The sequence below is a fragment of the Numida meleagris genome, chromosome 3 (genome assembly GCF_002078875.1).
Source record: "Numida meleagris isolate 19003 breed g44 Domestic line chromosome 3, NumMel1.0, whole genome shotgun sequence".
NCBI classification, from domain to species: domain Eukaryota; kingdom Metazoa; phylum Chordata; class Aves; order Galliformes; family Numididae; genus Numida; species Numida meleagris.
In genome coordinates, this window is record NC_034411.1 from 72,787,254 (window position 1) to 72,810,874 (window position 23,621).

Consider the following 23,621-nt stretch of genomic DNA (forward strand, 5'->3'; position numbering starts at 1 on the left):
ACCTGCAAGGTGAATATACATTAGAGGACAATAATGCAAAAAAATCTCTATACTCTGGTGTTACTCCTGTCCCATCTAATAACGTGTGTCGATTAGACAACATTCTTCTAATAATATATCACATTTAAGCAATGTATCACCCCTACGCTGAACACAACTATATTCCTACAACATTTACTTCCACTAATATAACTTTTACCTGTGATAAAGAAGAAAAGAAATATAAGTGTAAAAGTACATAGCTGTATCAATTCTACAGGTTGAACCAGGATATCAGTGCTCTAGTATTTATATAGAAACAATAATTCTTCATGGCCCAGTTCTCTTTTTTTTTGGCATTAATCTACTGAAAAATAAACTTGCTACATTGCTGGTATATTTACTGCTGTCCTTGGACAGAGGTTCCCAAACTAGTAATCATAAGGCCATGGCACGCAGTTTGCCACTGATATTTGGAGCTATATGAATCATCTGTAAAAGGGCTTAAGGATTTAGGGTAGTCCACTGTTCCAATAGCTTGGGACCTACTCTCCTTTGCAAGCTACTTTGTTTTGGCACTTACGGTGCTGTTGCTTCTCTCAGAAGCTTTGAAGAGGCAGCTTTAAGCAATGTTTCTGCTGCGTTAGCTTTTCTGGTGTGAATCCAATGAAAGACCTAGAGGATGTCCTGAACAGACACAATCAAAAGCTGAGAAGTGGTTCAGTGGAAAGTGTAGAATTTTCAAAGTTGCTAACATCAGGAAATAAACCTGCTGTAAACACATCTGTATGTGTTTTGTAGTAAAAATACTGATAATTATTTGAACACAGAACTTAGTGTTTTGAGAACTGAAGTGGAAAGTATTCCTGAGTAAAAGAAATGGTTTATAAAGAATGTGAGCTAGGTCTGGTTCTCAAGGCCTTGCCAACGTGACGGACAAAATGCAGATCTCTTGTCTAGCTCAGCATTCCTGCTAATGATAGCTGTTTGTCCACTATACTCACAGTGGGATGCACTTCCAAAGAACTGCAGGCAGAATCAAGGGCACAGCATGAACACATTTTATTCTATTTTGAACTCTAATATTCTTTATAAGGATTCATAAGTCCTGCCAGTGGTAGACCAGAGGGGCCTACCTTGCCTGCCTTTGCTGCCAGCAGGGAACTGCAGGAGGGAGCAGCAGTCTTGCAAACTGCATGGACTTGGTAGCTAGGTTATTTGAGGATGTGATTTTAATTGAACATGCAGTTCCATTTTCCACAGGAGGATCCCTGTTGTCTTACCAGGCATAATGGTCTTCTGGCAGTGAAAACACTTTGATGAATACTCATTGGAGTAGCATTCAGTACAGAGTAAGAGCTCATCCTTGGCAGCAAATGGTTTCTCCACCAGAGAGCGGCTGCATTTGGTGCACTTGAAGCACCTCTCATGCCAGTGGCGGCCTTTGTAGGCCAGATCCTTGGAGAAAGTAAGCACATGTTAATGAAGGCATTTCTTTACAGTAATTTACATTTCTTTTCCCTAATCTCCTCCCAGAACTGAAGAGAAAAATGCAGAGAACTGCAATGGCAACTTCAAGAGTTGCAGCCAGCAGAAGGTGCGCTTAAAGGCAGTATTAGTGCTCAAAGTCACTGTGTCAGGTTTTTTTGCAAGTCTCCTGCTAGGCCATTAGGAGCTGCTTTGGCACAGGCAATTGAGGCAATTGTCCCTCAGCATGCAGCATCAGAGAGATGTTTACATTAGAAGACCGGTCATATATTTTTACTGTTGGCCTTCAAGGAGAAGCAGGTAATTAACATTTTTAATGTGCAGAGGCCTCCTGACAAGAAGTGTATTCTCTACAGACTTTTAAGTAGAACTTCATGTATTTTTTAACGTTACTACTTTTCCTTCCAGCTGACTCTACATAACACTAAAGAAAGATCATATTATTGCAGAGAACAAGCAATTAAAATCTCATTAATTGAGAACAAAATGGTTCTTAGGAAGCATATTAAAAAATCATTGCTTTTGTTTACACCTAATATAACTCCCTCTAAAAGAACTGGCAGAAATATATTTGTTTAAGACTCAGCAGGCTTAAGAGATGAAACAGCTAGCAGTATAAGTCTGAGGCCTCCACTAATAATTAAGCAACAAAAAAAAGCAAACACCAGATTTTATTTTTCCATGGTTAGAAAATACAGGGGAAAAATGCATCACCAAAAAAATAATAATCCTTAAAAAATTAACCAGGCCGTTCCAGGTCTTCTTTATAAATAAGGAGCACAAAAAGGCACAAAGCCAATGTCATTTTTCTACTTTGTCAGTTCTCCACCCCTTAAAATGCTAAAACGAGAAATGAAATACATACCAGGGTTCATTTGGGGCGGTGCTGAGTGCTAAGCGCTTTCATTTCCTTTAGTTAGCACTCTGAACATTTTAGAAAATGGTCTCTCACATGAGGCAAGAAATAGATAACGAGAAGAAGAGAGCCAAACTCTAGCAGCTTGGCAGAGGTTGGAGAACATGCTGTAGACCTCTGTAGGTCACTTCTTTAGCTGGAACACTCCTTTCTTGTTACCCCTGCTTTTTTCTCTGTTTTTTCTTCCACTCAGTCCAAAGGTATGATTTTTATTTAGTGACCTTTTATATTGCTAGTCCTGCCACTTAAAAAATTTCAAATTGTAGAAGTGGGGTTAGTGAGCTCAGAGTGCATGTTCTCCAGGTGACACTGATTGGAGCTGCGCATACAAGTTTGCAACTGAAACACATTGGTGAGCATTTGTGGACAGTCATCATCCCTATCAGTGTTTTTCTTTGGGTACTCCTTTATGGAACTGAGCTGTACTCAGACAATGTACTTCGAGAGCCAGAAGTATATTGGCTGGGGAGATCTCCTGAGAGATTGAGTTTAATAACTTTATGATGTAGCATTCATTGTGGCACTAAGGGACATGGTTTAGTGGTGGGATTCAGTAGGTTCTTTTATTTCAAAAGAACATAAGCAAAATGAGCATGGGGAGAAGGAGAGCAGTACAAACTGAACTCAGCAAAACCAGAGGGTTTTGACAGGTTTCATCTTCTTTTAAAATTATAAGTGTAAAGGGCTTTAAATTGAGCTGAAGGGTGCTGGAAGCCCTGTCAAAAATCACAGAGGAATTCATATTATTAATACTTATTCTCAAAAAGAGTAGAAGTAAATGGAAAGCCAAGCCCGGAAACACTGCCAGTCACATTTCATCTGAGAGATAAACAAGGTCAACATGAAATTAAGTTAAAATGAAAACATGTTTCATTTCCAAAAGTAGAAGATAAAAAATATAAATTATAAACATTGTATCTTTAGATCTTGATATCTGTATTTCAGCATTTGCAGGCGAAGTAATTTGCAGAATAGCTGAAGACAATTTTTCCAAAGGCTATCTCTCAGAAATTCCAAAAATTCCCTCAACCTAATCTGCTAAACTATATCAGCACCCCAAAGTCCCTCAAGCACTGTGCAGCTTCTGCTGCTGGTGAGTGAGCAGAGGTGAGGGATGGAATCTAGATATGGTCCATGCATATACCACATCCCTAGAAGATACTTGAGGTGCATGTACAAGCAGATTTCCTCATCTGGATTTACAATTCTGGAAAAATAGCTTTGCTATACACAGGTGCACAACCCCTATGCTCAGGTTTCTTCACCAGCTCAGGAGTACACAGAAGGTCTGATATAGGATCCATCATTAAAGAAATGGGATTTAAGTATAACTTAACAAAGAACAAGAAAGTTAAATCCTTACCTTGGAATCGCATTCAATAGGTTGCTTGCACTCCTCACAGGGGTTGGCAAACAGGTTGTCATAGCATCTAACACAATAAGCATTTTCTTCCCTTAATGCATACTTCCTTCCACGGAGAGACTGCAGGCAGTAATGGCAGTCTGAGAGATTGCTGGTCATTCTGGTGGAGTTCTCCAGGTGGTTTGGAAAGATGGAAAAATCATGTAATTGAATGGATGACAGTTTTCTTGCCCAGATAATGAGCAATGGTGCATTACCTATGAAAGTTAGGATGGGTGTTTTTTAGTTCTTTGCATTGCTCTGGATTTCTAATGCTGAGTTGTTCCTTAATAAAATAGTAGTCTTTAATGACTTGTACTATGTATTTTGTTACCCAAATAATGGGGAGCAAGAAAGTTGCTTCAGCTTACTTGAATGTTATTTACATTGACAGATCAGGTACCTGAAAATGAAGGTGCCTTCACAGTTGTTCTGTATATGCAACTACTGCCATCATGAGCATTATGTACTGGATTGTGAGGTATGGTTTATCAAGAAATTAGGGAATGGATGGAGAAACAAGAATTCAAAAATTAATCCAGCTGTGGAGTTAAAAGGCCATAAAGAAGAGACAAGCAATTTGCAGTGTTTTCTTGGCTCTTCTTGGCCTTTCTTGTCATTCTGTTCATCTCTTTATTTCAAAACAGCCACATCTCTACCTAAGCAAGCAGAAGGAAGACAGTGGTCTCCATTTTGTGGCAATGAAGGGCAATGCAAACACTCCCAGGTAGCAAAGAGCAAAATATAAAGATAAATAAACAAACCAAAATCCAAGCAAAATCGTAACTTGAAGAAAATTCCTTGTTTTTATTGGAAAATATTACTTTTTCTTACATGTTTCTGTATTGCCAGGTTCACAATTGGAAGAGCCAAAATACTGTGAGGTAGATAATATTTCTGTGCCAGACACGTGAAGGAAATATCACAGATCTACTGACAGCCAACTGTATGAGTTTCTCATCCATCATTTTTCCAGGCTAAAGAGGCTTGGATAAGCATCCAAACTTCAGCTGCTTATAGATCTGCAGTGCTGACTGCTTTGAGGATTGTAGAGATGAAGACTTACTTATTTCGGTCATTTTGTTGCTGATGGATCATCAGCACTTTGCTAAAATTGGGCCTAGATTCCTGGGAATGAAGAAGAAACCAGAAAGTTCCCAGTGAAGCAAACCCAGAAACATCTGCTGGACTCCTTGGATTTCAGTCTTCATTAAACTCATCAGCAAGTGTCACTGCAGTCAGTGCCAGCAATTATAAATTTTCAAGGATCTGAGAACAACTGGGGAAGGTTTCCTGAAATACTGACATATTAGTGACTTTGGGCAGCGGAAGTCTTTGCATACTGAATAATGGTGCAAGTTTATCTTAACCAGCTGCAAAGGAAGAGAAGCATATTAACTAGGAACAGGAGCACTTAGCACCACAGAGCTCACATCTAGCCCATTTAAGGGTAAGTTGCTGGTTCTTGGTTTTATACATTCACTGGCTGTCTTATACCCATGGTTCAGCTTTAGAAAAGCGTTTAACTTCTGGATTTCTGCTTAGATGTTTTCCAAAATGATAATTTGAACTATGAGAAGTTCGGTTACTGGAGGTCTCCACTGGTACTAATGCACAAGACAAGGAATTTATTAACCTATTCCTGTAGGGGCTGCAGCTAAAACCAAAAAAGTAGCAGGAAGAGAAGTTATAATGCAAAAGTAATGAATTGTTCATTTGGCACAAGATATGGAAAACTTGTTGTCTCTGTAAGTTGAAAATCTTTGGAGTTAAATTGATTTATGATTTTTTTCTGACTGCCCTAAATCTTAGTGCTAACCTAGACAGGGTATAGTAAGGAAGTCAAATTATCTGTAACTCAGATCAGTGCTTGCTTAGATATGCGCTTCCTTGAAAGTATTACAGATATATTTTATGTGATATCCTTGAGATAATAGTATAACAGGACTTGGATCTGGACTCCTATTTCCTTAAGTTCAAATAGAGCTTTGAGTGTGCAAAGAATTAACCAACTTGTAAGAGAAAACAACATCCATCTATCAGCTCATATATCAAAACCAGGCACAGCTAAGTAGTGATCATGCACTGAATTACTTGGCTGTCACTAGAATCATGGTTAAGTTTTGCTCACTTCCATATTGGAGAATTCTTCTAAATTGGTGGTTACGGAGATAGTCAAGAAGAAATGCCTGTGGTTAACTGGGCTCTGTGTTGAAAGTCATGGGACAGGCTTGAAACTGGACTTCAGAGGAACTCTCATTCCTTTTTCTTATGGGAATTAATGTTATGAACTGTCCCTGAGGATTACCCTCACCACACTACCTTTCCACTTTCCTCTCTGCTGAATCAGTACCTCAGCTTCCTAACAGAGTTTCATCTCAGCCTAAAAACAATAACAGCAAAATCCTAACAGGGCATGTATGAAGAACTTATCTGCTACTTACAGCCCTTTCTGTTTCACAAAGCTCATCAACAAATAATTTCAGATATCTGCAGATAAATCTCTGGTTTTTCATTCAGATGAATGGCAATAGGATTTCACATTATTGAAAAGTATGCAAACTGAACAATTTTGTTCAAAAAGTGGTTGTTATTTTTTTTTTCCCCAGGCCAATCTATTCCAGGAAGCATAGATTATGTGCTCATACAAGATGTGCTTTTCTAATACCTAAGAATTTCTGCATCTGTAATGTAGTTATCCTCCATAAAACCTATACGGATATGGGAACAAAGTCCTATTAATGTTGTTTTATGTATCACAGTGGTTACTGGGGAATATTAAAAGAGTATCCCCAAGACCAGAACTAAGAGCTGAGGCTCCTCCTCCCAGGCTGCTCCTCTGGTAAGGCACTCAAGTCCAGAAAAGAATTCTTCAGAGTTTGACCATGATGAAATAGGACCATGTTTGGGTATGAAGCAGAGATGGTATGAAAAAGAATGATTATTTTTGCAGATCCTTTGGCAAAGGTCTGGGTAATCTCCATGCACTACTTTCACCCTTGGACAATGCAACAAAAAAAATCTCATCTCCCCCAGCTCCTCTTATCCTTGCTCCAATAAATAAATAATGTTACAAGCACCACGTAGTTAAGTAGAATGTTTTTCTTGCGCTTTGATCCTAATCTCTAGAGAAATATGTTTACTTTAGGTTTGCTGGAAGCTAGACTTCTTGTTTTGAAGGTCAGTTAAGAAATCTCTGGAGGTCTGGTGCTATTCACTCTCATGGAATGAAAAGCTGACTCCAGCATTCCAGCTGCCCTCTTGTGTCCCAAGCATAGGGAAAGACTGTGATTTCTTCATCCCTTGGGAAAGGATGATTTTGTTATCTAGATTGGAGCAATGCTACAGTACAGCTGATTCTTACGCAGACTGAAGGCATAGATAAGTGATTCCAGTCTCCTTCTTTGGAGATATTCAAGACCCACCTGGACACCTTCCTGTGCAACATACTGTTGGGAATCTGCTTTAGCAGGGGGGTTGGACTAGAGACTTATTTCTCCAGAAGTCCCTTCCACCCCCTACGGTTCTGTGATTCTGTGATTTGTAGCATTAGGGTAGTCCTAGAGACATAGAGGATGCTGCCAATGATGTGAAGATATTGCAGCTGATGTCCCTGGGGTCAGATCTGAGAAAAAAAGCAGTCTGATGGTATAAATTATAAAGCAGATGAAAATAAAACAACGGAGCTGGCTTGTCTGCCCACTGTTCCAACAAACAAAGATAGAATTTAGCTACAGAAAATTAGGAGAGAGACTTTCTGTAGACTGAGATGGTTTTCCATAAGATAAGGGGTACTGGAAGTCTTCTAGCAAAGAAAACCATATGAAAATTGTTGCCAAGTCCATGAAAACCAGTTAAATGTGGGATCATTAGGAAAGGAATGATGGTTTTCTCACTGGAGACGAAAAGCACAGCCATAATTTTAATATATGTCTTAATAATTTATCTTTATATTCTTCATAAATACATATTAATACACCTTAGATTATAGAAACAAACAACAACAAAAAAAAATGTTGATCGTACACTTATGTACCTCTATTCATACATGCAGAGATTTTTTTGGTGGAAATTCTAATGAACTACTTCCTGATCTAAATAAGCCTGCCATTAAACGGCATTGTTTTTTTTCCTTAAGAGCATACAAGGGCTCTGAGACAGTCATAAAGAAGGAAAAATGATGGCAAAATATATCATTGTCACAACACTGAAGGATAAGAAAAACAAATCAATCCCTTATGAGGGTTACACCCCTGCAAGCTAACTCAGGCACTGTTTTATTTTCAGTTAAGTACATATTTTCATCTTGAAACATGTTTTTTTGCTTATTAGCATGTATATTCTGATTTCATTTTCCCTTTTTTTTGATTGTTTTGTTTTTGTTTCTGAAAGCTGCTGGATAATTCATCACATACTTTGCGAAATACATTAGTGACTCAAGGCTACAGCTGCATTATAAAGCCAACCACATCATTATAAGGAATAGTTTCTAACAAGACCATTATTTTACAAATTAAAGTTTCTAGCAGTGTTCTTCTAGACCTAATAAAATTCCCGATCCCTCAAAAACCAATCAAGTAAACCAAAAATACCCCCCAAAAAACACAACCAACCAACCAACCAACCCCCTCTAAAGGACAAATAAATGGAAGCCGTACGTTCAAAGTTTTAGCAATACCCTTGCTTTCTCTCCTCCCTCCCTGAGAGTATCTGTAATTTTCACAGTGTTGCCCAGAAGTTATGCTTGAGTGTTTAAGCATGCCAGAATATTTGCTCTTCTAAAAATGGGTAGAGAAGCAATAGAAACCAGGGGCACACAGCACAAATCACGTCAAAACATGTACATACTGGAAAGCAGAGGCACAGGCATTAACTTTGCACAGGCTGTTTTGTCGCTGTGGCACAGCACAGTAACACAATGTCGGGTTCTGGAAGTGCTGAAGTGAGTGCAGAGCAATCACTGATGAAGTTCTGCTGCCAGTGGCCAAGATAGGCATGCTGACCAGGGCTGTGCTGTACCAGCATGACTACAATGCTTCATGGGCCACTAGTGACACCGATCTGGGAGAAAATCTCAACAAATCAGCTCACTGGGAGACTGATCTAGTAACAACACCATACTGCATAATACTGTGTTTAGGCACCCTATGACCATGAGTGAAAAGGGCAAGAGCTCTGTCTTAACAGAGGGATTGAACATCACAAGTATTCTCGAATTTTCTCCTTAATTGGTATTGCTGTCTGCTTTGCTTACACCATACAAACTCAAACATTGGTGTTAGTTATCTAAATTTGTCCTTTATCCCACTGTAACATAATTTACAACTTCCTCAAACTTCAAACAAGCAGACCACAGCAGTGGAAATGCTTGGACTAAGGGTGTGCACACACGTACAGAAATTTTGTTGCAGAAGAGACATGACTAGCTTGCATCTCTCAAGCTCTCCTTGCTAGCTACAGAGAAGGTGGAATGGCCTTGCCCCAGTGCTTCTACAGCAAGCCAGGTATTTCCTCAAATTCAGCTACAGAACTTTCACCAGTAGCACCCAACTTGTCCAATGAAGGTGACAGAAAAGTAGCCAACTGGCCACAGCATTAAACCTAGATGATTTGCTGGATTGTTATTATTTTAACTAATTATAGAATGGCTTAGGTTGGAAGAGACTTAAAGATCACCCAGCCCCAACCCTGTGCCATGGGCAGGGCTGCCTCCCACCAGCTCAAGCTGCCCAGGGCCCATCCAACCTGGCATTGAGCTCCTCTAGGGATGGGGCATCCACAGCTTCTCTGGGCAGCCTGTACCAGCACCTCACCACTCACTCTGTGAGTTAAGAATTTATTCATGACATCTAATAAATGAGCATGTGAGAGTCTGGAAGTGCAGTTCCTCACATAATACCAGTATTAGATGCAGCCATTCCAGTCAGAATGGCACTGTTCTGAACACAGCAAGCTCAGCTGATTGTCACTATTGCTGTTCAGTAATGCTGCTCCATGTTTAAGGAGAGACAAGCCATCTGTGGAGTGCTCAGTATTGATTCCAGTCTCTCCAAGGCTGTTACTCAGAAACATATATCCTTTCCATCTGCCCAGATTCCTGGGCACTGTCAATATCAACAGCAGCCATTCAAGTAAGGAAGCAGAGTTAATGCTAAGGCTTAGATCACTGTTTTCATTTTTCTGAAATAATTCTCATATATACTTTTTTACAGGTATTCAGAGTCTGGTACAGCCAGAATGGTCTCTTGTGTTGTCTGTGAATCTCAGCCCTTTATGGCTACTGTCAGATTTACAGAATCAAATGAAGCCACAAAATATTTCAGTCATGTATTGGTGTGCCTTTTTGTGTAAAATCCTGGCAGCATTCTCAGGCATACTGTACACATTTAGCCACAAAGCAGGTCTGAGGACTGCATCTGGCACGGTAAAGAATTATACCCAAATTAGCTTGTGAGTCATATTCTTAATAGACATTTAGACTGTTTTGAATTGATTGGCTTGAGCTGCTCAACCTCCAAAAGCAGTCATGAACCTAAGATGTGGATAAAAAATCACTAGTGAATCTCAAGTAGAACATTAAAGGAGCAAGTTTAAAATAAAGTGGCACACACCAGGGGCTGACACTGGGACCAATGCTGCTTAACATTGGTATTAATGACCCGGACAACAGAACAGAGTGTACTTGCAGCAAATTTACAGATGACAGAAAACTGGGAGGAGAGGCTGATAAACCAAGTAGTCCCGCTGCCTTCCAGAGGGACCAGGACATGCTGGAGAAATGGGGTGACATGAAACTCATGAAATTCAACACAGAGAAGTGCTAAGTCCAGCACATGGGGAGGTATAACTCCATGCACTAGGATGTGCTGGGGCACCCAGCTGGGAAGCAGCTCTGCAGAAAAAGACCTGGGGGTCCTGACTGACAACAGGTTGAACCGGAGCTGGCAATGTACCCTTGCAGGTAAGAACAACAGCAGCATCTTGTGCAATATTAAGAATAGTATTGCCAGCAGGTCAGGGGAGAGGATCTTTAATGTCAGCTCAGCAGTGGTGAGACCACACCTGGAACATAGTGTCCAGTTCTGGACACCAAGAGAGACACGGACATACTGAAAAGAGTCCAGTGACAGGCCAAGACGATGACTGAAGAACTGGGACATCTCCATGATGAGGACAGGCTGAGAGCTGTGACTGTTCAGCCTGGAGGAGGCTCAGGAGGGATCTTATCAATGCTTATTACTATCTGAAGGGAGAATGCAAAGAGGATGGACCCAGGATCTTTCCAGGATGCCCAGTGACAGCACAAGAGGTTCCCTCTGAACACCAGGGGCACTTCTGTGCTGTGCGGGTGACAGAGCACTGGTACAGGATGCCCAGAGAGGCTGTGAAGTCTCCCTCATTGGAAATGTTCAAAATCCAGCATGACATGGTCCTGGGCAATTTGCTCTAGGGGATCCTGCTCTAAGAATGGGGCTGAACTAGATGAACACCAGAGGTCTCTTCCCACCTCAAACATTCTGTGATGGAAAACAGCTAAGTAGTAGTAGCAGTAGCAGCAGCAGCAGCAGTAGTAGTAGTGGTGGTTGTAAGGAACAGATAAGTTAGTATCACCACTAAATGATAAAAGAGGGCAGGCAAAACAGTCCTCAAAACTTCAGTGTTCCCTTCTGAGTGTGTGGGAAGGAGCGAGGTCATTCCCATAAAAGGAATAAAGGTCTCCTGTAGATGACTTCTTGTGATTCTATGTATAAGCCAGACATGCATGTAGTCTAAACACAAGAGAAATGCAATTGCTTTCAGCTGGAATGCTTGAATTTGAATGTATGTTTAGAGCTTTGCCGCCCATATCCTCAAAGCATAGATTTTGTATGATATTTCAAACATATGCAAGAAGTAGGATTTAAAAAGTAGAGAAGCAATTAGGTTCTTAATTACCATTAATGTTAATGTTTCTTTATATTTCAAATCTGATAAACAGAGTCTCTAAATCCATCCCAATTAAAATGCATTCAGTGGAATTGAGTAAATTTGGTTAGAGAGGAAATGGCAAAGGAAACTAGTGATTCTAAACAATTTCTGTCAAAACAAACAAACAAAAAAACAATAACCATTTTAAGTAGATTCAGCATTTCTGCAGGGAAATATCACTTCCACCATTCTCAAGTCCCAGCCATGTGTGAAATTAAGAAAGACTGACACTGCTTTGTACTGTCACTGTAAAATGTGATCAGCATGTCCTTTGTCAAGCAGCCTGATATTTGGCTCTGAGTATGGCCCAAAACCTTAGCCCTTTTTGATGGGAAGGAGTTACTGGCTTGTCTGTGGTATTTTGTTTCTAACGGTAAAGATTTGTTAATTTGAGTGTTGCAGGCTGCCACAAGACAAAACTCCGTCACTGATTATTTTAAATTTCAGCTGATGTTAATGCAGACCTGGCTACAGAAGAGATGTAGAGGTCTGGATGCCTTCAGTCATCCTAACTGTGTCAACAACTTGGCTCAGAAGGAAATGTCGGCAAAGCAACACTGCTCAGCCCCTGCCCTGCATGGAACAAGAAGAAATAAAGGAGTGCTTGGAGTACCGACATCTACACTACTCCTTAGCAGAATTCAGCAGGGGAAGCAGATCTAAAAATAATTTCACAATGCAAAATCACTATAAGCACACATATCTTTTGTCAGTTCAGCAGGGAAAATCATCCAAGGAAAGATGCAAGAAACCCTGTGCAAGATGGCAACAACCTGCTCATGAGGAACATTTCCTAATCCCTTTTAGAGGATTAAATTCATGCTCTGAAACTTGTGCATTTATAAGCTTCCAAAACTAATATAAATTAAGAAGTCATCGCACTGGGGTGTTTTTGAAGAAAAAAAAGATTTCTGCATTCAGTTTGGTTGACAATGCTCTAATAGCTTTATTTGATTTCAAATTTTGATGTATTTTAGTAGCAAATATTTGCAAACAAACAAAATAATAAACAAAATAAACAAAACTTAATAGAAAATATCTGTTTTAGAAAAGCAGGATCCAACAAAGTGAAATTCGAGTGAAAGGTATTGGTCAAAAATATCTCAAATTCTCAGCAGAAAATCTTTTACTGAAAGCATACATTTTATTTTTGATTGAAAATAAAAGTTTCATTGGGAGAAGAAATATTATAGCTAGCTATGTGTGATCAGTTTGAGATAAGAAATCTGGTAGTAAAAATGGACTTTTGTGCTGGCTGGTATTTTCTTCAGTTAAAATGGTGGAAACAGAGAGAAAAACATATTGAACTTACATGGAAAGACTAATGTATAAAAGCATGACATATTTTTGAAAGAGAAAAAAGAAGCATTAATAATTTGGGGCTGAAGTGGTCAGGGTAAGAACTGGGGTCACAGCTGGTCTCTAGCAGCAAATACAAATTCTCACCCTCACCCTTTCAGCCTGGCTTCCTCCAGTCCCCCTTCCTGCCTTCCTCTCACCCACTGTCTCCTGATTGCAGAAATGACTTTAAAAGTGCTTGAGCAAAATGGAAAGTTAAAAATGAAGAGCCATACTGAAGACCTGATCGAAGACTTTTGCCACTTAGCTCATCTGCAGCGTACAAATGAGACTCACACTTCTTACTGATCCGTGCTAGAACTGCCTCTGTTGGAAGTGCGTCTGCACACCAAAATCCTTTTCCTAATTCCCCTTCCCTTTGTTCAGCCAAGAGCAGAGGAGCTGAGGGGAGGCCTCATGGCGGCTGCAGCTCCTCACAGGGAGAGGAGGGGCAGCGCTGAGCTCTGCTCTCCGTGACAGCGACAGGGCCCGAGGGAACGGCATGGAGCTGCGTCAGGGGAGGGGCAGCTGGGGGTTAGGGACAGGTTCTGCACCAGAGGGCGGTGGGCATGGAACAGGTTCCCCAGGGCGATGGTCACGGCCCTGAGCTGCCAGAGCTCAAGGAGTATTTGGGCAGTGCTCTAAGAGGGTTTGAATTTTGAGTGGTACCGTGTGTAGCCTGGGGTTGGACTCGGTCTGTGTGGGTCCCTTCCAGCTTGGGATATTCAATGATTCTATCAATTCCTCTTTACAGAATGCAGTCAAGCCAAAAGCCTGCCCAGAGAACAACAGCCTCTTAACAACACTGTTGGGCAGGAACGTGCCTACCCATAACAACAGTCTTGTCTGCGGGACTTTCCTGGGGAAAGCAGTAAGTGTGGACAGTGATGCCTGTGCTACAGCAGCAGTGAGGTGCTCACAGCCCATGAAATGAAACAGTCTGGTTACTAACAAGAGGTAACAGAGTTTCGGCGTTGATGCTGCCTGTGGCCTTCAAGATCAGAAAAAAAGATGGACCACGTCTTTCCTTTGCAGATGCATCAACTGCAGGGAATGGAGCTCCTCTACCTCGTGTTTTAGTTCAGGGACAGAAGAGAGGATGGAGAGTATCTCATGAGAACGGGAACATTGCAAGAATTAAAATCCTCATAAAACAGTAACAACAACCCACCACTCACTAACACTTTATCTAACTGGGTTCCTTAAAAGTCTGTGACCTACTTTAGAACTGCTTTAAGAAATAAAATGAGCAACAAGTAAAGGACAAGCAGCAGCAGATATGCTTTAAAGCAAGCTAAAATTGGAAAAGATTTTTTTTTTTTTTTTTTTTTTATAAACAGAGTAATGAAAAAGACCTCCTCCCTCCAAAACCAAACATAGAACCCCCAAATGGTAACACAGCATTTGCTGGAGCAGCGCAGCCTTCTACTTTTCTCTCCCAGTTGTACCTGACCTAGTTTTCTTAGAAAAAAATAAATTGAGCTTCTTTTGTAATAAGATTATGATATCTTATCAAAATGAATCAAGTCTAGATTTCTGATTTTAGCTGCGTTAGAAGACTGCCGTGAGCTAGGTGGCATTACACCTTAGGAAGAGCAAAGTCTACCAGTAAGGAGCACTGGTAGACAAGATTCCTACCTCCGTTACCATTATTCCTGGGTATTTACATTTTTAGGCCCAGTGAACAGCCTGAAGACAGAGACGACATGGTTCTGCAGATAAGCTCGGGGTTGCTGACCATAGGTCAGACTGCAAGGCCACTGCTGTGCACAGCTTAAGAAATGCTGACAACAGCAAGCATAGCATGCACAGCTTCCCTTCACATTACATAGGTGCTGTTAAGGGTGACCACTGCTAAGGCAGTCTCCTCTCTGTGGAGAGGAGCTCTATGATGTGCCTCTATGGACCTTCCCAAGGGGCAGGATCAGGCAGAGCAGTGTGTTGAGTGCACCCACCAACAGCCTAATCTCAAAGCAAGGGGTGCCTATGTGCTCTTTACTACTGACAACTAACACAGAGGCATTTCTATGAGCACCAGCAGTAATAATTCTCTACAATTCAATCCCTTTGCAATGCAACGATGTAATAATAACACAGTCTGATTAAAATACATATGCATACATTGCTCTGCCTGCTAGGTGGATAGATGATAAAATGTCAGTTCTGTTGGGGAATATCTGAAAGATGTGTATACTTTGCATTCTGTTGCTTTTTTAGCAATGAATTGGTTATAGAATGCATCAGAGGGTGAGAAAGGGTGCCAGAAAAACACACTGTGGATGTTCTTAAGTCACTTTCCCCCAAGTGTTACATGGAAGCGGGCTTTGTCTTCTCTTAGAACAGGACCCTAGGAACACTTGCATATAATAGAATCATAGAATCATAGAATTAGCTAGGTTGGAAAAGACCTACAAGATCATCCAGTCCAACCATCCACCTACCAACAATAACCCCACTAGACCATGTCTCTCAATGCTATATCTAAATGTTTCTTGAACACCTCCAGGGATGGTGACTCAACCACCTCCCTGGGCAGCCCATTCCAGCGCCTGACCACTCTTTCAGAAAAGTAGTGTTTCCTAATGTCCAGCCTAAATCTCCCCTGGCGCAACTTGAGGCCATAATGTATATGTATATAAATTACCATAGCTGAGTAATTCCACTCAATTCATGGATGTCAAATTGGGTGATTTAATATTTTCTGGATTAGGTTTTTAACTGTACGCTAGTGTTGGTGTTCTCATATCTATTGTTGTGTGCTAGGCACAACTACAAGGTAGGCACAACCTTACAAGGTTTCACCATTTGCATCAAGGTGGCCAAGACAAAGTCCTACATTGTGGCTGTGTGTGCATTTCACTAAAAATGCAGGATTATGGTATGGTACTTTGTTGCTTTTCTTATGATTAATTTTTACTCTGCCCTGCACTTGTTTTGAACATGCTGTAGAACTGGAAAACCTTACCAGTTTATATCTATGCATGTGCATTAAGTGCAGGCTGCAACTCTTTGGGCTTGAGAAACAAAAGGTACGATATTTGGTTCTATGACATGTTCACTGTTGATAGTAAGCCAGCACATTTAATTTCAACACAGCAAAAGGGTAAATGACTCTGTGGGTAAAAGCTCAGTTCCAGAAAACAGCTCACTGTGGCCTTTCAAGGAAGCATGCATCTGTGGCTTCTTGTTCTTCCTTTCACAGAGAGGAAAAATAAAGGAGTGTTACTAGGACTGAGTAGAGATTATTTTTTTAAATATGTGTTTTCATACATTAGACATTAACCAGAATAAAAATGTTAATTAAAGACTTTCTGAAGACGTGAGTAGTTGAGTAGATAACATTGTGCCAAACAAGATAGAGTTGATGCCACGATATACTCTATCTTAACTTCAGCTCTCATACCCTGTGAGCAGCAACACTAACTGCTCTCAGCTCTGGGTTTTGTTCACGTCCTGCCAATGACCTGCTGCATGGTCTTTCCCATGTACTTGAAATCTTTGTGCTTCTTTCTTTACCTGTTCTGTTTCCTTAGTAGATAAGGTCTTCAGAGCAGTTATGTGACTGGGTATCTTAACATTTCCCTTAAGCCCTCCGATCTCTGTGCCAGACATTAGACATATTTCTTTCTATTTTAACACAGTCTATCTTCCTAAAAGTGGCAATGATTTAAAATTAGACCCCGAAATGAATAGATCTTGGTATTCTGTCTTTCTTTATTATGAAGTGAGGTTATTGACCTTTCAGTTACTGCTCTGCTGGGATTTTTGTAATGTTCTGGCATGTGAAAAGATTTTTTTTTTTTTTTCATTTTTTTGGCACAATGACTCTCACATTTCTTTCTGTGATTATAAATACATTCTATCCAAAATCTGGATCTACTATGGGATTGCCCTATATTGATTGAAGGAAAATTAAAGCTAAATATTATCAGAATACCTCAGACAGTGAACAATTGACTCAAATCATAAGGAATAAAACCCATCTTTTAATCTCAGAATGCTGGAGGAAATTTGTTAAAAATGAAGAAATTCCTCTCTAACATTTAGGAACATTTTAAGAACATGCAATTTAATTCCAGGATATTGCGGAACAATGAGTCCACTGAAGATACTTAAGTGACAGTGTGAAGCCTGACACTTAGCAATAGCAAAGCAACCATCTTAGCACATTAAGAATGGAAGTGACCGGCTTCAATAGGGGAGAATGCTCAGAACCTGTAACCAACCAGCTATGGGGGATAAGGCAGCTCTGAGACAGCAGAGTGGCAAGAAGCAGCAGAAACCTTTAAGGAACAAATCCAGTTCAAACCCTTTTCTCTAACTTACGATAAATGTAGTAAATATTTTCAGTGAAAAGTGAAAGCCAGTGAATAGATCCATCTAAAAATTCTGTTGCTGCATTTAAAAAGCTTTTAATTTGAGATGTTTCTTAATGCTCTTCATTTCCAAGCACAAAATTCAACAGTTTTCCTCTAGTCTTTTCCCTTTTTTTGCATACAAAGAGCATCCTCAATCCAGATATTCACACAACTCCAATTGTACTACAATTTCATGTGTTACAATACATAAATGAATTATGGTGTGGCTAAATTAGAAACTGCAGAGGTCACTTGAAAAAGACTTGTCTCCTTGTATATACATGTATAACCTAACACTCTTCGGGACTTATGTAATTGTTTGATTTATCAGAAGTTTAAAATTTTTTAGCCTTCCGTTCAAAGACTTCTGAATGCTTTTCTAATGATAATAAAGTAACCCTAAAACACAGTTGTGAGACTTGCTCAAGGTCAGAGAGCAGGCCTGCAGATATGGGAAGGCATGCTGCCAGTCTTTACAGCTTTGCCATGAGGCAAATCTGGTTGTTAGGCTGTAGTCATGGCACTGGCACGGGACGGTGAAAACACCATATGAAGGTTGTCAGGTGGTCAGCCTCCCACGCCAGCAATGACTTAAGGACAGCTGCCTTATCTAGAATATGTTGAGATGTGCAAGAATTTACCAGTCCTGATATATAGACCAAGAACAAATTCAAACTCAAAGGCAACCGTGGCTGAGAGGGAAAGTAACCTGATATTATGAAAGAAGTAAAATAAAAATAAACCAACCCTCTTAATATGAGAAAGGGAAACAGGAGGGGATAACAGCTGACATATACATAGTTCAATATCAGGAAAATGGGGATATTACAAAAGCTAACCTAAGCCTATTGAGGCTAATTCACAAGGCATTTTTTATAGTTAAAGGAGAGAGAAAAATTCCTCTCCAGGGTGATTCCGAGCAGAAACTTAATTTAGTCATTATCATGGAGGCAACCAAGGGAGATAAGTTAGTCTTTGTAATAATCTGTTCCCTCATTGCATCTCTGTTACAGAATTTTACATCATGGGGTTTTTTATGTCATGGGGTTTTATTAACTTATTTTTAGATATCAGTTCATTGTTTTTGGAGTAATGTCTGCGTATTTCTGCAAAACTGTCCTTACTTCATTCCTCTTACACTTTACTGGAAAATATAAATGTATAAGATGAGAAGCTCACAGCCTCTTTACTAAAACTGGGAGATTCCCAGAAGAGCAAATTCCACTGCAGGATCACAAATGGAATACCAGCAGCATTTCCTTATTCCAATTCCCCAACTTTGTCTCTAGAGATTTTAATAGAAAAGCTGAGCTGGAAATCATTATCTTCATAAACATCCTAGAATTAGACATAAGACATCTTACTCTTCAGCAGGGAAACATGCAGAAAAAACTTAGGTCGGTTTTACTCCCTAGGCAACATAAAAGCCTGAGAGTCTAGAGATTGTTTAGCTGACTGGAGTGCTGCTCATCTGAGCAGTCAGGATTTCACCCTCTGATTCTTGCCCAGACATTAGGAAGCAAGCTGGTGAAGATTTTCACCCTTCTGTCTGTCCATGGTAAGGCAATATGGAAAGTTTTAAACATTTTTGAGAAGTAAAACTCAGGCATGGAAAAAAGATGTGTAGAAAGCTGGGCTTACTGCTCTATGGCAGAACTTACATCTTAGCAAGTCAGCCAAACACATATGCATAGCAAACTATGATTGCCTGCAAATAACCTGGAGATTCCACAGGTCACAACAGATGAGAATTGCTTTCAAGCAGCTTTTGCTTTCATTCGGCTCTAATCTTGCAAGAAGGTTAGTATGTCATCTCACGTTTCTACCAATTACACAAGCGTGAATCAAAGTGACTTCTGAGATACTGCAATCAAATTGCATGGCAAGTCCATCAGCAATCTGTAGTAACATTAATACATCAAATCTGTCCTGTTCTGTTAAAGCACTTTAGAAATGTCAGCTCTTCACAGAAGAAAAATATTAAACACAACAAAGGCATCTGAAACTTATTTTCTAAATATAAGAGAGTTTCAGTCCAGCTCCAGGTGTAAAAACAGATCTTTTGAAAACAGACAAAAATATTTTTAACATTCCTACTGCTGAAATGGAAATAATGTCTGATAGTTTCCTCCAAATTTAGTTTTATCAAAAAGATTGCCATTGTGAAATAAGGTATCAGCATAGTTAATACATGTAGTCCTTAAATAATCCTTATTACCCGTATTTCTTTTTAAATTCTGTAATACAGGCACACATTTCCAGCAAAATTTCAGAAGGCAGTGGTACAGCGTTTCAATTCTTTCCCTTTAAATTCCAAACCAAGATTATGATCATGAAAATGTGACAGTTAAAAGAAAATGTCTTACTGATACAGAATTTTGAGATGCTACATGATTTCCACAACAAGCTAAAATATTGATAGAAATACCAGCTTGGAAACTGGTTTTACTTCAAAGAAAAACCAAGAACACTCCACGTTAGGAAATGATGTTATTTGTGACTTATCAGGCACTACTTTGAAAGTCTGCAATATGATTTTAAAAGGCACTACTTTGCGAGTTTTCTTGCGATAGCAAATAGTTATGAAGGTTTGCTAAGAGATAAAAATGATTCAAATGTCACAGGAAACAGCGTATACATTTTTCCTGGCTTGTTCTTTGGAGTAAAAAGAATTAACCCCCATCTCATGACAAAGGAAACAACAAACAATATTCTCCTATGTTAATGAGTAAGCCAGTTCATAAACCAAAAACTATTTCATCTGAAGAAGTATGCTTTCTCTTTTGGTACATATAGTCAAACATTTGTTATATATGTACAGGTTCTGCATATAGTTTAAAGAAGCAGTAGGCATTCAAATTAGCAGTTCTATCACGTAAAGGGAGTAAGGAAAAAGAGCTTCAATACTTACATTTGGATTTAAGCTGCTTCTCCTGGTAACTTCTGCAGCAAAATAGAGGAAGAAATAATTACACGTCTTCACAGAAACAAGCATTCATCAAGTCCAAAAGAAACAGAACACTTTGCCAGAGCTATTTGAGGGTCCCATCAGAATTTGGCTGGATGGAGGAAGGCTGAGGGTCAGTTTGTTTCCCTGAGACCTCATGACATGCAAATAGCTCGCTGCCTCACCACTGAATCATTTTTTGACATAGAGCATTTACAAATTGCAAATACATACCATGCAGGAGGATTTTAAAGGAGCGTATTTCAGACAGTAGTCAAAAAGAAAAAGGTGCTTCTGTTAAAAACTCAAGAATCAAAACCCTGAAACCATTTAGCAGAAAGAAAAAATAAAATGATGGATCATCATTTGTCCCCAGCTACACTGTGGCCCACAAAGAAGGAGTCCAAAAGACCTCACTTGGGCTTGTAATTCAGAGAAGGGAAAAAGTCGTGATTACTAACGTATGACCGTTGCCTACAGGAAATGGGGGTGGGTGGGCAGGAGAAAAACTTCTCCAATTAAAGGAAAGACTTCTGGGGACTGAGCTGAATTCCTCTGACACTACTAAAGCAATTTCTGGGCTGGAACAACGCATTACCATTCGTAGCGTTAACAGCCCCATCCAGGTTCTCCCTCAATATCCCTCGGTTCTGGCCTACTTCAAATCACAGTCATCTTTTCTTGTTTGGACAGAGGGACCAAATAGCTGTTGCAGACAGTCCAGCACATACGTGAAGCACATAGAGCTTCTACTTTGCATAAGACTCTCTAACCAATTTTAGCCAAGAGAATGAATACTGCATCCATTTAAAAGAGTTGGCTGAAATTAAGCAGTATTAAAAAAAAAAAAAAAAAAAGGATGGCTGCTTGTTCTATGAACTACTTTAACCTCCAGGCAGATTGTTCCACCACCAAGAGCCAATGCATCTAAATCATTTAATCTGTAACGTCAAATGGGTGGGAACTGCTTCGTACCACAGGCAGAAGAAAGAAGGAAATATTTTAAACATATGTCATGAAAATTTTGGTAAAATTGACAAATCTAGACAATGAGTTCTGGTGGTTTCCTGTGTCTAGGCAGTATCTTGCAATTAAGACCAGTCATTTGATTGTTATTGCCAAGAATTCATCATCTCTATTTGCAGCTGACTGGTTTATTAAACCTCTGCACACACTTGTTTTCTAGACAAACTAGATTGAACTCTCGTCTCCTATCTTTGTACAAACTATAAGCTTTGTTTATGCGGAACACTTTTAATGCTGATTTTTCAAGCTTGCTATTTTCATAGACTGGGAAGGGAGAAGACAAGAGAATCCAGAAAATGAATCATCCTTTTGCCTTTACTTCCAAAAAGAAAAAAAAAAAAGCTGAGAGCACAGTTCTTGATCAAGTACCTTTTGAAGCCCACAAGTCAGAGCAAGCAAATATTATCCAAACTGACCTCTTAAAAAAAAGCTAATGACACTTAGAAATCGTTCCAACACATTATGTTCTTTCCAAAAAGGATGACAGGTACAGGAACCTCCTTTAGCCATTACCTTCCTTTAACTTCAAAGATCATCCTTTCCATACTTTTCTAGCTGCAGGTAACAGCTATGTTAATAGAACACATGCCAAGAGAAGCGTTTTAAAGTATTTTTACCAAAAGATGCAAACTGAGTACAACACAAATTCTGCTGCTTCATTTCATCGTTAGATGATGTCTCTCACATCTCCTCCTGAGCTTCCCGGAATAGAAAGCAGCTTACTTAGTCTGAGCCCAGATGTGGCCTGTCCTGACCTAGCTTCCTTTTCACATTGATTTGGGAGTTCACAAACCAAATGCTGTTTCTCTTTAAACTTCTCGAATTCTCTTTCCATCTTACTTGAAACTTTTTTTTTTTTTTAAACAAGGTGTCATTCCTTGCTTAAATATTTAAACATTCCTAAAAAAACCATGACCAATTTGTTGCTTTCCCCAGAAAACATCTTTGCCATTTACTGAGCGTGTTGTTATTTGGGTCAGCAGAGAAAGAATCCTGTTCACCAGTATCCTGTTTACCCAAAGGTCTCAGATCGTTACCATTTTCTATGTTTAAAGTACAGCCATGATTCAAAAGGTTTGAGTAGCACATATTTGGGGGCTCCAAAAGCACTCAAGGGAAAAAACATGATGTGCCTCATTCTTCTGTTCCTCCCTAGGCACCCACTTTTGGCCACTGCTGGAGAAATGATCCTGGGGTACACAGACATTTGATCTGACCCTGTACAGACACTCTTTTGTGTTTTTCTGCAACAGCACTAAACTTCCCATTCCTAAAAAAAAAAAATAGTAAAAAAAATAAAGGAACAACCATTTCTTAAGCCTACTCAAGAGCCTGCAGAGCCTGTAGCTTTATCTGAGCAAGCTGTTAAGAAGGATTCATCCAGACATCAAATCCCAATGCTATCATTTGAAAACTTGAGGTTGTTTGTTTGTTTTTAAGGAGTTGCAGAACAGGAGAATTGGAAAGCAGACTACAAGATCTAACAGAGCAACAGCTTGCTTATTTCCAGCAGACCTGGAAACAAACAGCTACAAAGGTCAGATTTTGCCACTTAAAACCAGGGAAAAGAAAGGCTGCCACTGACAGTTAATGCATCAATTCCGATTTGCAGACTGTAGAGGTAGATGAGATTGAGAATCTTGTTTATAAATATATATTCACATCAGCTTTAAGAATCTTTATAATGGTGCTGCTTAAAAACTATAGGTGAAGAACAAAAGAGGATTACACTAAATACTTAAAGCCAAATGCATTACACTAAATACTTAAAGCCAAATGCATTGATTAGCATACTGTATATTGCCTTTCATTTTCCTAGCTATGCCAGTAATCGGTTTTGTTTTGTGAACGGAATCTCTGATTTCTGCGACGAGAATACTCTTACTCTCAGAAACATTTCTCATAGGTTGAGGTAAAAAAAAACACATAATAATCAAGCAACTGTGAATACTCCTTTTCTTTCTCTTTCAAGTTACTCCTATCTCATGAATTGAAGACTGATTTTTCACATTTAAGAGAGAACAAAAGTATCTGGGAAGGTTTTCCGACCGTTATCTCCTTGAATTCTTAGTAGCCAGAAGACACCTCTGAGTTCTACTGGCTCTTTCTTATCTAATTAGAATGGTATATATATTTCTATCATTCTTATAACAATGGCTACCATGTAGCAACTCTAATGCACAATACAGACTTTTAGCA

The 23,621-nt window shown here is 39.6% G+C and overlaps 1 protein-coding gene across 4 annotated transcripts in view; it reads right to left on the minus strand.

The window, feature by feature from the left end:
• The window catches only part of FHL5 (four and a half LIM domains 5), a 31,085-nt gene extending 7,492 nt beyond the window's left edge, over nt 1–23,593 (minus strand). The window contains exons 1-4 of one of the 4 annotated variants that reach the window (XM_021390682.1): nt 20,995–23,593; nt 20,361–20,392; nt 3,747–3,917; nt 1,263–1,437 (exon numbers count right to left, since the gene is read on the minus strand). In XM_021390682.1, coding sequence (XP_021246357.1) covers nt 1,263–1,437; nt 3,747–3,905 — 334 coding nt within the window. In that variant the 5' untranslated portion in view covers nt 3,906–3,917; nt 20,361–20,392; nt 20,995–23,593. The other 3 variants (XM_021390681.1, XM_021390680.1, XM_021390679.1) reach the window with 3 other exon arrangements.